The sequence below is a fragment of the Trachypithecus francoisi genome, unplaced genomic scaffold (assembly GCF_009764315.1).
Source record: "Trachypithecus francoisi isolate TF-2019V2 unplaced genomic scaffold, Tfra_2.0 Contig01566, whole genome shotgun sequence".
NCBI classification, from domain to species: Eukaryota; Metazoa; Chordata; class Mammalia; order Primates; family Cercopithecidae; genus Trachypithecus; species Trachypithecus francoisi.
Genome location: NW_022681441.1, coordinates 916,618 through 930,654, shown reverse-complemented (window position 1 = coordinate 930,654; position 14,037 = coordinate 916,618). Strand labels below are relative to the sequence as shown.

At 39.1% G+C, this 14,037-nt stretch overlaps 1 protein-coding gene across 1 annotated transcript; it reads left to right on the top strand.

The window, feature by feature from the left end:
* Nucleotides 1-8,770: 8,770 nt before the first annotated feature.
* DDIT4L (DNA damage inducible transcript 4 like) lies at nt 8,771-13,393 on the top strand. Its single transcript, XM_033178353.1, has 3 exons — nt 8,771-8,958; nt 9,242-9,381; nt 11,095-13,393. The coding sequence occupies exons 2-3, from the start codon at nt 9,291-9,293 to the stop codon at nt 11,583-11,585; spliced, it is 582 nt and encodes a 193-aa protein (XP_033034244.1). The 5' UTR covers nt 8,771-8,958; nt 9,242-9,290; the 3' UTR covers nt 11,586-13,393.
* The last annotated feature ends 644 nt before the right edge of the window (nt 13,394-14,037 follow it).

The window sequence follows — 14,037 nt, the reverse complement described above, 5'->3', positions numbered from 1 at the left end:
AAAAAGACTGGCTTAAATGAACACCAATGTCCCCACATGACAAGAAAACAGTTGATTGATGACTTAGTGTAGCGTGGTAAAAATATATATATATATTTTTGGTGCCTGAGCTGATCAACCAGTGAACTTAAAATGGCCTTTGTAGACGCATCCTTAAGGCTTTCCTCAAAAGTGGAAATCAGGAAGAAAATGATGCATTTCTAATTTTGCCTGAAAGTTATGATTAATAATTTCCATTTATAGTTTTACCTTTTAAAAATTATGATAATACCTTTTCTAATTAGCATGAGAGAAATTACAACTCCTAACCAATAGGTTTCTAGGACATATTTAAACTGTATAAAAAGGTAGAGCAGATGAATGAATGAATGTTGGAGAGTAAAAGGAAACAAAAATTCTCATACTTTATTGACGGGTGCCCAAAACTGTACAATTCCTATGAAGGATAATTTATCAAGATCTATTAAAACTATACTTAGCATATTTATCTTTTAATGAAGAAATCTCTCCTCTAAAAATTTAATTTCATTTCTAAATAAAGGAACTGTTTATAGATAGACATTATAAAGACATAACCTTATAGCCAATTATGCAGGTGGAATCTAACAAGTATAACAATAAAAATTACTTTTAAAATAATAATTTTTATGCTTTTATCTTCCTGTTAAACAATCCAGAGAAAGTGTTATAGAAGCAAGTCCAGAAAACTAAAAAATGAAATAAAATAATAAAGTTAATAAAGGATTTACTTCAAATTTCTAAACTAATAGCCAATTTGTAAATTTCAAAATTGAAAACAGTTCCCTGATTTAGAAAATACAAAAATATTCCTGATTTATGGAGTTTTCACAGTAACTATTTAACTACAGAACACATGAAAACCACTTTTTAAAAAGTACTTTATATATAGGTTTCATTGTAGGCAGCAATCTTTCAATAATGGATAAACTAAAAATGTGCTACGTATGGAACTCGTGTTGACTGTAGACACTAAAAGCAGGGATTCCAAGGTTGCTGCCTTAAATTGACTAGAAAGAAAAATGTTAAAATATATTTTTCAGAAGTACAACTACAGCTATGCTGATAGAGTATCAATCTTAGTCCACGGACTGAATTGTGCAATAAAGCAACATTACTGCTTCATGTTTGTTATTTAACTTAATTTCTGGTATTTACCCTTCATTCAACTGAGGAATAGATAATTTAATGTCACTCATTCTTTGCCCTAACCATTCTTATCCTCCTACCCCACAGATTCAATACATGTGTCAAGGGTTTCAAAGCCTGTGCAATGTTGAGGTTTCAGGAGAGGGGCAGGGATGGAGACTGTACTCTCTAGTCATTGATCACGCATAGGTTACAGCTAAGATGTTCATCACCTGTGCCCTCAGCATCCCATCTGATCTGGCTATTTTCTTCTGCTCCATATGGCTCTTGGGGAACAGCAGGAATCTTTTCCAAATAGGAACTCTGTCCAGTCCTCTCTAAGGTCTTGCCACCTCGTAGACATAGCCATAAAGTAATGCCCTGGTCTCTACTGCTTTGAAACCCATAGGTGAATCTCTCCCCCAGCCTGGGTGAACCTCTTTTTAGTTTCTCACTATATCCAGGAAATTCTGTTGACACATCCTGTCCAAAGTCAGAGACCAAGTTAATATAAAAGCTGTATTTGGGGCCAGGTCTTCTGATTCTGCAGCATGTGCACTCTTTATTATGCATTATGTGCACACTAAAATCTACAACCATCTGCGATGTCTGTCACACCATTTGATGAATTATTTATTACAGTTGAATTTTGTGCATTTACAGGAACAAACTTATATAGCCATGAGTGTCTAGGATGACCACCTTTGACTTAGCTCTTGTTATGTGCCAGTTGCATTGCTAGAAAGTTAACATGTATTGTAACATTGAATCTTGCGTATTACAGACAAGGAGGCTGAAATTCAAATGATTTTGATTAATTTCACAATGTGCACACTTATGGTAAAGCCAGAATTTGAAGGCAAGTTTGATTGAGTTAGAACCCAAAGTCAAACCATTAAAGGTGTACTACTCTGTTACACATTCAGAGGTGAAGCCTGTTTTATAAGCCTTTAGCATACGAACATCTAAGCTAACTGCAAAGGTAATCATGTGATGCTATAAATTAAGTACCATTTATTGCTTAATTTAGATATGATGCATCAATAATGTCACAAAACTGAATGTACTTCATCATGCTTATAGCTAATATTGACATCCCCTGAAAGGCTTCTTCAGCAATTTACAATTAAGCTCTTCGTCCCAATAGATAACATCTACAAAATAGTTCCCAATTACCAGCACAATATTTCAAAAACTAAGTCACTGTTTTAAAACATATTTTATGATACAGTTACAGCAGAAGAAATGAATACATACATAACTCTATTTATCCTCTGTAGTAAATTTGAAAGTAATAAGATATATCTTTCTGTGTTACTGTCTTCCTTCTAAATTTGTGGTTTCCAAATGCAACTTTCCATAGACCAATTACTTTAAATACGTTTTATTATATAAGCCCCTTCCTTGTGTTATATTATAGGCTTCCATTCCATCAAGGTTGAATATAATTCAGGGTTTGATAATGTCTCAACTTTATTAAAACAGGACTTAATTTTTACAAAAGACAGTCTTCTCTGAAAACCAGACTGTTTTCACATAGCTGTGTGTGGTCTGTGAGTTAGGCCCAGGAGCTAAAAACCACACAGGATGGATTATTTTCATTACAGCCATTATATCTGACTTGAGCTATGGAGAATCAACAAACACTTTCCCAGCTGAGACTCTATCCACCTTGCATCAAGGCCTTGCACATAGTAGGTACTCAAGAAATATTTTTTCTTAATTGACTAAGAAATAGCTGTACAAGTGTTTAGATTGTCTTATGGTTTTTTTCATTCTCTTTAACTAAAATTTGTTTTAATTGCATACAACATGCATCACCTAAAAATCTTACCACAAAGCAGATTCTGTTTCAGTAGTGTAGGGTGAGGCCTGAGATTCTGCATTTTTTACACTCTCCCAAGAGATGCCTATGCTTTTGGTCTGTGATATGCATGATGAGTAGCAAGGTTGTAAATCTGACTTCAAAACACATTAGTGTTTACATCATTGTGCTCCTGGAGCACACTGTACCTCCCCTACCTTTATCATACTATTTATAATCTTATATTCATTTGCCTATATACCTTTCTAAACCATAGTCTGTCTGGTGATGGGCACCAAATGTATCTGGTTTCCTATTGTATTCTCAGGGCCTAACAGATAATTAATACACAACAAATGCTTATTGAATGTCAATTGACCAAATGGATGAATATGTACAAAAGACATGCTTTTATACACACCCTTGATCATATGTAAATACTCCTCTAGCTACCTGTTCATTAAGATGTCACCATGACTTTGAGAATTTTTCAAGGTCAGAGTACAATTCATCGTTATGATAATAGCTAACATTTATTGAGTACATTATGCATTCACTCACTGAACCCCCACGACAGCCCTATAAGGTAAAATTATTATAATTCTCATTTTATTTATTTAGTGTAGTTTTAAAAAATTTTTTAGTTGACAAATAATAATTGTACATTTTCATGCAGTACATAGTAATGTTTCCACACATAAAATGTATGGTGATCAGACTGGGATAATTACCATATCCAACATCTCAAATATTCATCATTTCTCTGTGTTGGGAACATTCAATATCCTCCTTCTATCTATTTAAAACACCATATTATTGTTAACTATAGTCACCCTACAGTGGAAGAAACACTAGAACTGATTCCTCTTATCTAGCTATAATTTTGTATCCTTTAACACAGAGGTCTCCAACCCTCAGGCCATGAACCAGTACCAGTCCATGACCTGTTAGGAACTGGGTGCACAGCAGGAGGGGAGCAGCGGGTGGGCGAGCCAGCAAAGCTTCATCTGTGTTTACAGCTGCTCCCCATTGCCTGCACTCCCACCTGAGTTCTGCCTCAGCTGCAGTGTTAGATTCTCATAGGAGCGTGAACCCTTTGTGAACTGCATATGTGAAGGATCTAGCTTACCCATTCTTTATGAGAATGTAACTAATGCCTGATGATCTGAAATGGAACAGTTTCATCCCCAAACCATCCACATCCCCAACCGTGGAAAAATTCTCTTCCATGAAACAAGTCCCCGGTGCCAAAAAGGTTGAGGACCACTGCTTTAACAAATCTCTCCCTCTCACTTCCTTCCCCATAATTCCCATTTTAAAGGTGCAAATAGAGGCACAGAAATGGTAAGTACCTAACCCAAGTTTACACAGCTAGTAAATGTCATTGCTAGGAGTTAGGCTCCACAGTCCATGCAACTAACTACTACACCATGAAGATGAAAAAACTGAATCACTCTGGACTAGTCAAGTTTCTTAACCTTAATGTGCTTTAAATCTGCAGAATGGAGATTAGATCCCATTCTAAAAAGTACCGTGCAGAATTCCATATCTAGTCGACACTCAGGCATTCTCAGATTCAATTCTCTTCTTGAGCAACCCCAGAGGTTTATGTCAAGAAGTAACATGTAGTTTTGCTAGGATACAAATGTCAATGACAAAAGTTGTGCAAGGCTGGCCCACCAAAATAGGACACTTGGCTGTTACAGGAGGGGAAAGCAGTGAAGAACCCAACATCGACATGAGCATGTAGCTTTATTTTCCTCATTTCTTGGTGCACATTAAAATTCCAGAAAAATGGTATGGTATAGTGGTATTCTCAAATTTGGAACCTATAAAGGTTTTAAGATGTACCCCTAGACAAATGTCAGGACCCACTCCATGTTTCTGGCTGACATCCTCTGATATAGTCACCTGAATTACACATTTTTCCATAATTAAGGAAAAGCAGATATTGTATGCATTTAAACATATTGTCTCTATTTAAAGACTGATAATACACAGCATTGTTTATGAAGAGAACAAAATCATACAACTATATTGAGACAAGCTGCTATGGTAACCATTTCTCTGCTTAAAAAGAGAGGCAATCCCTTCTGTTACTGGAAGACTCAGCTTTTAATAGCAAGCATTATGTATTATTTTATATATTGGGCCTGGTTTTTGTCTTATACTAGACAAGTTTTCATGTTACCTTACTTAATAGAATAAGTCATATTGAATATTTAATCATTAAATAGAAATTGTATTGGGTGATGCACCCTCAAAGGCAAATTAAAAGTATCATTAAATATCTCACCCAGAATGTTAACAGATGATCATACATATCTTGAAACAACTGCATCACTCTATAGTCAATAGTTTCAATTCAATTGTCTGTAAATGTTATTTATTTCCTAAAAAGTATTTCCTAGATTAAGAGGAAAGTTAACGTAACTCTGTGTTTTACACCAAGATAATTTTTACCCACATTATTTTCTTACGTATCATTGGCAGATCCCTTCCTGCTTTCCCATACAGCAATGGATGTATTATAATTAAAAAAGTCTTTCCTAATCAGTAGCAATACTTTCCAGATTTCCTGCAAACAGGAAAGATCATAAATTTTCTTATACTTTAATAATACTTCCCCGATTCCGTTTAGCCACTTGCTTGTTGCACTTACCCAGAGAACTACAATTTCAGAACATAATAACAGCAATAATAATAATATCACTCATTAAGCTCTTGCTTAATATCAGTATTAGTTTGGTTCTAAGCACTTTGCATGGGACACCAAATTTACAAACTTAGCACAACTAAAGGAATCCAGAGATAGTATGCATTTAAAGATCTCATGTTTATGAAAAAGAGATAATATTTAGCATTGATTTTAAGCGTTTCTCTTTTAATCCTTACAACAATCCCATGAGCTTGCTGCTAATGTATAGATCAATTCCTATAAGTCCTATAAGTTTTCCCTGAATTGTACAGATTAGGAAACCCAGTAATTCTCCCTCAGGTGTCATAGTTTATGAAATAAAATAAACAATGTGTGGAATGTAAATGTATTAATAAGATTCAAAAATAAGTGATTCATACCAAATAAAGACAGAAAGGTGGCTAGCAAAAGACATAATAAACATTCAACACTCCAAATCACAAACACAAAAGACACCAGCATTTCCTGTAATAATACATGAAAGCATCATTTTTGCTTTTTGTTTTTGCAGTATCCCTGGCATTGTGCATTCATACTTTAGGTAAGCAATGACATTATGAATACTATATTTATACCTGAGGAAGCTTAGAACTTAAATATTTGCAAATACATCAGATGAACATATTGTTGCCAGTTGTTACTGCTATCTCATTTTCTTTTTATAAGAAGATGGATGGGTGAATTATAGTAATAAGAAAAGCAACCATGCTTAAGTTAAAGGCTTTGCTTATGATTTAGTTTGTCATAATACACTGGTGTATGAAAGGAAATCAAATTATTTAACTGACTAGATTTTCTATTCATATACAACTATTTCCAGTAAGCACTCCCATGAACTGTTTATATAGTATTAGAGGATATAATGAAAGAGCAATAAAACAAACTTCTTTATCACTGCACTTAATAAACACCTGAAGTTCCCTAATGTGATGAACTTTCAGTAATAAATAATTGGCTGTATCCACATTTTTCTGAAATCTGATAGACTGTGTCACCTTACACTTAGCCTATAATGGCGCTTAGTTTTTCTTAAATCTTCTCCATGTTTCAATTAAAAAAATAAATCAGTTCTATTTAATCTTGCGAAGATGCAAACTAGTGATAGAATGGATTTTCTACATTTGTAAGTACATAAAAAAGGACATTCTTAATTATTCCAGGTATGTGTTTTACCTCAATCATTCCTTATGACCTGTAAGTCCTGAGAGCAAGGCCCATTCAGCCAAGAAGACATTATTTGAAGTCTTTTGTACATGAGTAAATTATTTTCTGTAGTCAGATCCCAAGGGGCTTTGCAAAATTTCAGTCAGTCAGGTGAGCCAAGAGCAAGTACTACTTTCTATAAGTTCCAATAATCTTTCTGGTCCTATGGAGGCATTTAGTTTATGAGTTATGCCTAAATACCCTAAGGAAATTTAAACTAGTAATTTCTTTATTTTGCTAGCATTGGTTCAGATCACTCACTATATTAATTCCAATAATTCTCCTTGGAGGCAGGTAAGTGGCAGCCTCATTAGTAATACTGCCCAGACAAGGACAAGAGGCTCTGTGGCCTGCCCAGGGACTGACTGTCAGGCAGCTGGCATCCAACACCTGACCAGGGACCCATCCATTGGTCCTGAACACACTAGCCATTAAAACCACTTCTTAATTGGCTTAAATGGGCTTGTTTATTTTCCACTTTCCTGTTTATTGAAGTAGAAGTGGAAACTGGCCTTCAAAGACCAGCCTATCAACATCTCCTTCCTTGGCTCGCCTGACCTTCAGGCAGTGCAGCTGCCTGAACTGAGTTAAAAATGGACTGTCAAGCTGGTTTTAATTTCTGTCGCTCTGCCTCCCAATGTCCTCCCACTGATCTGTTTATCACACCCTCTATACCCCTTGGGTGGTTGTTTTTCTAAGAGTTTTATGCCAGGACAGCTGAAACTGCCTTTCAAGGCTCTAACCTGCAAATCCTTCTATGCATAATCCTAGAGGACCTGGGAACCAACACTAGGATCTCTACTGTAGGAACAACCTTCTCCCTCCAGGCATCCCCTAACCCACCCCAAGCTGACTCTCTGAACAGATCATCTCCTACTGGCACACCAAAGCAAGACAACCGTGGCTTAGTGACTTTGGAAGAAAAAATTCAGGTTTGGCTTCTTGCTCATGGGTTGTGTGGGCATGTTGCCTCTTTCCAGGGCTCCTCTGCCCCTCTGTGTGTTCCTATGCAGGACCGCAAGGAGGTCTCACAGGGATTATCTGCTGATCCCCAGCAGAATATAAAACTCTTTATCTTCATTCTCTGAAACCTCTTCAAAACATCCCAAACCCAAGATCCTCCCAACAGGGCTCTCCAGAAACTTCTGGCTCCGGAAATGACAATTGCTATCAATGATGCACGGATGGAGGAGTACCTAAGATCCTACTAATGGTTTTGTGTGTTTCTTGGCAAACTCCCGCTCAATTCAAGCTCCCCGCGCTCTGGGGCAAGGTCTAATTAGAAGAGTGCCAGGCTCACCCTTCCTGCGGAGAAAACGCATTAGTCACAGATGTAAGGGCACGAAGGAGGCCAGGGAGCCAGGGAGTGCACGGGGTCGTTAAGGCCCTTCCTAAAATGCTAGGAGCCTTCGTTGCGGGAAAGGAAAACTAGATGTGACCTCCTGCAGCATGAGAGGATACAGAAACCCTGAGAGGCAGAGTCGAGTTGACTGGGTTAGAGGCCGTAAATAAGTGCATAAATGATGCTCACTGAACGTTGCAACAGATTTAAGCCAAGTGTTCAGGATGACACAGCAAAGCCTCAGGACAAGGAAATGCACAGACCGCTTAAAGCTTCCCGCTGCTGCCGGGAGCAGCCTGAGTGTGAAAGCTCGGGGAGGGGTCGCACTGAAGAATCAGGTTCAGGCTTTAAAGAGTCGTGCACCCAGAATTGAGGTCACAGTGGCTCGAGATCTACCCTGGAAGCAACAGGTGTCCGTACCACAGGCTTATTCTCAACTCCCTGCGGCTAGGCTCGGGCTCCCGGGAAGTGTAGGGGTTGAAAGGAGACCAGACTCTGGAGGGGAGGGGAGGGGCGCCGGCCGGGGAAGGGCGGTGCAGGTGGGCGGGCCTGGGCAGGGTGGGGACTGGACCTATAAAGTTCTCGCTGCCCCGGAGGCTATGCTGCTGCTAGGAGCCAGCGCAGGGTGGTCGGGGGAGTGAGCGGGGTGCCGCTGGCTGCTGGGGTCTGCAGGTCACCGAGTCCCCAGGAGAGGGGACTCCTAAGAAGGCACCTGCCTGTGTTTCCCCGGCAGCTAGCGCGCCGGCCCCCGGGAACTCCGGGCAGGTGAGCGAAGCTGCGGCCTTGGTGGGGGCAGCAGGGTCTGGGGGCGCTCCGCGGGGCAGGTCGCTTCCAAGTTTTGCGAACTGTTGAGTTAGTTTCAGGCTGTTGATGTAGTTGGCGGCCTTGCTCACAGGGCTTTGTCAACTTGAGTTGCAGAGGCCGGTTCCTCCCCTTTGGCAAAGGAGTTCCTCTGCTAGTTCGCTCCCGCGACGCCGGGCATTTTAGGAGTCTCTGCACGACTCGCCTGCTTTTGCAAATCCGTCTCTTCTCGCCTCATTTTTTCCAGCGCTCAGGAAAGGCCGTTGCGCCCCGCGAGGGAAACAGAGCCGTTGACCATGGTTGCAACTGGCAGTTTGAGCAGTAAGAACCCGGCCAGCATTTCAGAATTGCTGGACTGTGGCTATCACCCAGAGAGCCTGCTAAGTGGTGAGTGTCCCCGCTGGCCACCCTTCTCCTCCTCTCCAAAGGTCTATGCCTCTCGATCTACCGGGTGGGCGGGCTTTCGACTTCCTCCCCTGCCTCTATGTAGGGGGTGCCACAAAATCCGTCTGAGGAGACTCCTTTCCAAATTTTCTAACATCTTCTCTTCATGCTAGAAACAAAAGTAGCAAAAGTAGAATACCCGAGGGCTGCATCTTTCTAGGCTGGTGCCAGTAGGCTCTTTGGGATTAAGGTCCTTATCTTACATGATTGTGAAGAACACAGTTATGTGTGTTTTAGCAAACGTATTTACCCCTGTAATCAACATCACCCCTCCCCCTGAATTCCGACGCACCCATTTGCTAGGTATTTCTCACTCTGCCCTGACTCCAGGGAACTACTGATCTGATTTTTATCACTCCAAGTTAGTTTTGCCTTTAGGTAAGTGGAACCATAAAGTAGGTACTCTTTTGTGTCTGGTTTCTTTCCCGCAGCCTAATATTTTTGAGATTCTTTTCTGTGGTTGCTTAAATCAGTGTGTTCATGTTTATTACTGAGTAGGATTTTCAGTCTTGGATATACCCATTATTCAGTTTTTAATGTGAGAAGGAAACTGTTGAACAGCAGCGGTGCTTGATTTGCTATCATTTGCAATTTTAACAGCAGTTTGTAAGTGAACACACTGCTCTGCCACTAGAGCTGTAAGAGCATAGATAAACTGCTTAGGCTCTTGGTGTTTTCCTCCTTTCAAGGTGAAGTGGTTGATGACCTAATTTATAGGGCCAGAACTCCAAAATTACATGAAGTGGAGAGGAAAACCCAGTAGCTGGTGAAGGTCGAGTAGGCTTAGGGAGAGGAGCCAGGAGGGCATCAGCCTGCACCTTGTTCATTTGGCTCTGTGTGGTGTGGCATCCTGCCAAGTGGTAGGATTCATTTGAGGAGTAGGTGACCAAATGCAGAGCTATCTCTTTTCCTTTCAGCCAATCTAATTTTATTTCCCTAGGACTATTTTGTTTTGCCTGGCTAAGAAAAACTACCCAACCGGTTATAAATATCCTCATGAACCTCAAAGGTCTTCTCTGCGCAATTTTTAATTAAAGAGGTTAAAGCTAAAATTGGGACCTACAGGCCACTCCAGTAAAGATTTAAAGACACAAATGTGATAGATCTTTAATGTAACTCTTCAAGCTCATGGACTTTAAACATAATAGCAAAAATTCTTTATTTTACAATACATGTATTCCTACAGTTAGAAAGTAACAACCCCTTAGTCCAAAAAACAAAGTTTTAACTTTTTATTCCAGAAGTAATAAATGTTTTCTGTAAAACAAAATTAGAAGCCCCCCATGAGCAAGTAGGCAAGAAAGAAAAGAAAATCACCAATAATCTAGGATAATCCCAAGTAGATTTTTGATGCATAGTCTTTATGATTGTGTGTGTGTTCTGTGTACACACATGAATTTAAAGAAAAGTGGTCATATCCTATCCACTCTATTTATCTAAACCTTTATTTCATACATGAACTTTCATGAGAGCTTAAATTATTCACTCTATTACCTAGCTAGTTAACAGCTAATTGAGGTCAGCGGACTCTGAAACAAATACAAGAAAAAAGGCAGACATGGTAGATAGAGGTAACCAATGTTGATATCTTGGTGTGTTTTTTCTACTGTGAATTTTTTTCTTCTTTATCTAAAAAGAAAACTCCATTTCTTACAGATTTTGACTACTGGGATTATGTTGTTCCTGAACCCAACCTCAACGAGGTAATATTTGAGGAATCAACTTGCCAGAATTTGGTTAAAATGCTGGAGAACTGTCTGTCCAAATCAAAGCAAACTAAACTTGGTTGCTCCAAGGTCCTTGTCCCTGAGAAACTGACCCAGAGAATTGCTCAAGATGTCCTGCGGCTTTCCTCAACAGAGCCCTGTGGCTTGCGAGGTTGTGTTATGCACGTGAACTTGGAAATTGAAAATGTATGTAAAAAGCTGGATAGGATTGTGTGTGATTCTAGCGTGGTGCCTACTTTTGAGCTTACACTTGTGTTTAAGCAGGAGAACTGCTCATGGACTAGCTTTAGGGACTTTTTCTTTAGTAGGGGTCGCTTCTCATCTGGTTTCAGGAGAACTCTGATCCTCAGCTCAGGATTTCGACTTGTTAAGAAAAAACTTTATTCACTGATTGGAACAACAGTCATTGAAGGGTCCTAAAAAGGGAAAATATATAAAGCTTATTTCATGATTGGGTAGTAAAACTATTCAGCTAGTCAACTAAAGTCATTTGTAGTTTGCCCCACCTGTCCTCAATAAGAAACCCCAAATGTAGTCCATTTTATTTCTGTATTTCACATTCTTAGCAACTGTAGCTAACAGGCTGATTTTCTGGCCTTTCGAGAAGTGATCCGAAATAGTGTACATTTTCTGCATATATCCCATTTTTGTACAGAATTGAATGGGATGGAATAGGTAAGCAAAAATAGAAGTCCATTTGAGTTTTACATTTGATTCCACAATTTTGTTTCAGGTAGGCTTGGTAATAGACTATATAAAACAGATTTGCCTAGTTTGATTTTCATATGACTTTTTTTTCTGTAAGTTTTCAGGGTGATTCTTTAAATCACAGAATCTTACTCAATGATACTTAGCTGATCAAAACTTCCAGAAGCCCACACCACCAGTTCATGACTCAAATTTGAAGAGTTCTTAGACAGGAGGGTAGGATTAAGTAGGTGAGTTTAATTAAAGCTTAACCCTAGGTAAGAGTGAATGAGAAATATTATGGCAATAATGGAACTGCTTCACTGTTTCTTGGTGACTTCCTCACTCTAATGTTTTAAAGAGGTGACGAAAGCTTGTGCTACCATTTCAGTAACCACGGTGTTGTTTTAGATGCCTTTAAAAGCTCAGTTTCCCATGTTCTTAAGTGTCGAATATTGTCTTTAAACTAGAAAAATGCAAAACATTGAAATGATATTTTTGTGTGTAGTTGATTACTCTTCCACTGAGTGAATAATGAATACCTGTGAGGATAGGAAATTAGTTCTGAGATCTAGTCCCTCTCTGATTCACTTAGTAATCTATCTTCTTTTCAGTATTACATATGCTTAATCTCATATGAACCATTTCACCATGTCAGTATTATCTCATCTCTGGGCTTTTCTGGGAATTGAGGAATCTCTCCTTAACCCCAACTGTCAAGGGCAGTAGCTGTATACTACCACTTTGAATTATTGAAACGGGTCAATTTACAAAGTCTGCATTGGCTATGGAAATATGGTTTCTAGTACAGCCTAGAGAATGAAACTCACAGTCCAGATAACCATGCACACACCCAGATTTTTTCCACCTTGGATACCTGTCACTAGGGAATAATAAAGGCCTTATTTTTTGTCTTATTCCGACTAAGTAGATCATTATCTCTTTCCTTTTTTATGTTAATGAGAGAATTTAGCTTCTACTCAACAATGTTCAATTCAGCAAGGCTTTCATATCCTTGCTGTGGCTCATGGATAAGGAGCTTTATTCAGGTTTCCTGCCCTAGCTATTAGCTCCATTTCACATGCTGGAGACTGGTGTAGGGACAGATGTATTCATCCTGGTGTTACTGAAAAACAGGTGTGATCCTGTTACTGATACTATAAGTCACCTAAAATGTCACTGTTCAAATTAGCAAGTGTTCTAACAAACTAAACTCTTCAAATGCTTGGAAAGATACTACAAAGCCAATCTTTATAGAATTGGGCCAAGATAAATCAACGTCGTTTTGCATGTCTGTTGTCAGGCTCCAAAGGTTCACTGTGTTTCTGCCGCTGTCCTGGAGTTGTCACCACTGACTGGGCAAGGCTTCTCGGGCATGGATGTAGAACTGTTGTCCTTTTTCCACTAACAGTTATCTTTGACTCTCTTGCCTGTTATGCTTACAAAATGGTGATGGCTTATGGAGGCTGTTAAATTAATATTCCTGTTAAAGGAAATTAAAATTTGTCTATTTTTGACAATAAAGCATTATATATTTTTAATTATCTTGTCCTCTTTTTTTTCTTTTCCCTACTTGATGCAGTGGTCACAGGATCAGGGCTGCAATTACAAGGGCTGTAACTAGAGGTGGCTCATTCCTAATAAACCTTATATCAGAATTCCTTATGGGCCTGATAGAAGTGAGTTGTGCCTTCATCTCATTTGGCAAAATTGGGGTTAACAGTGAATGCAGCTATTTTGCCTGATAGTAAAAACAGCCCACCAATTTTGGACCTGTGTAGCCTAACCCTATCTGAATATGAGTGGACTGAAAGGGAGCACTGGCTAGACTGGCATTGCTGCCTTCCACCTAGATAGACAAGGTGGGCAAATGGAGGCAAACCTTCGCTTCCAAAGGTGGAAGATTTGGGGTATAAATGAAGAGAAGGAATAATAGTCACTGAGGTTAAAGGAATTAATAAATGGATAATATGAGGAGGGGAATCCAATATTATCCCTTCAAAAGAGGATCAGAGCAAGTGATGATGATGTCTTCCAGCTCAGTCATAACAGATAACAGATGCCAGAAAAGGTGAAGCTATGTTTGCAGAGACTACTTTTGAAATCAGACAAGATCGAATGGAAGCCTACAAACTTGAGTGACCTCATTCTAGGAGACATATTTATACTATACAATGGACATGAT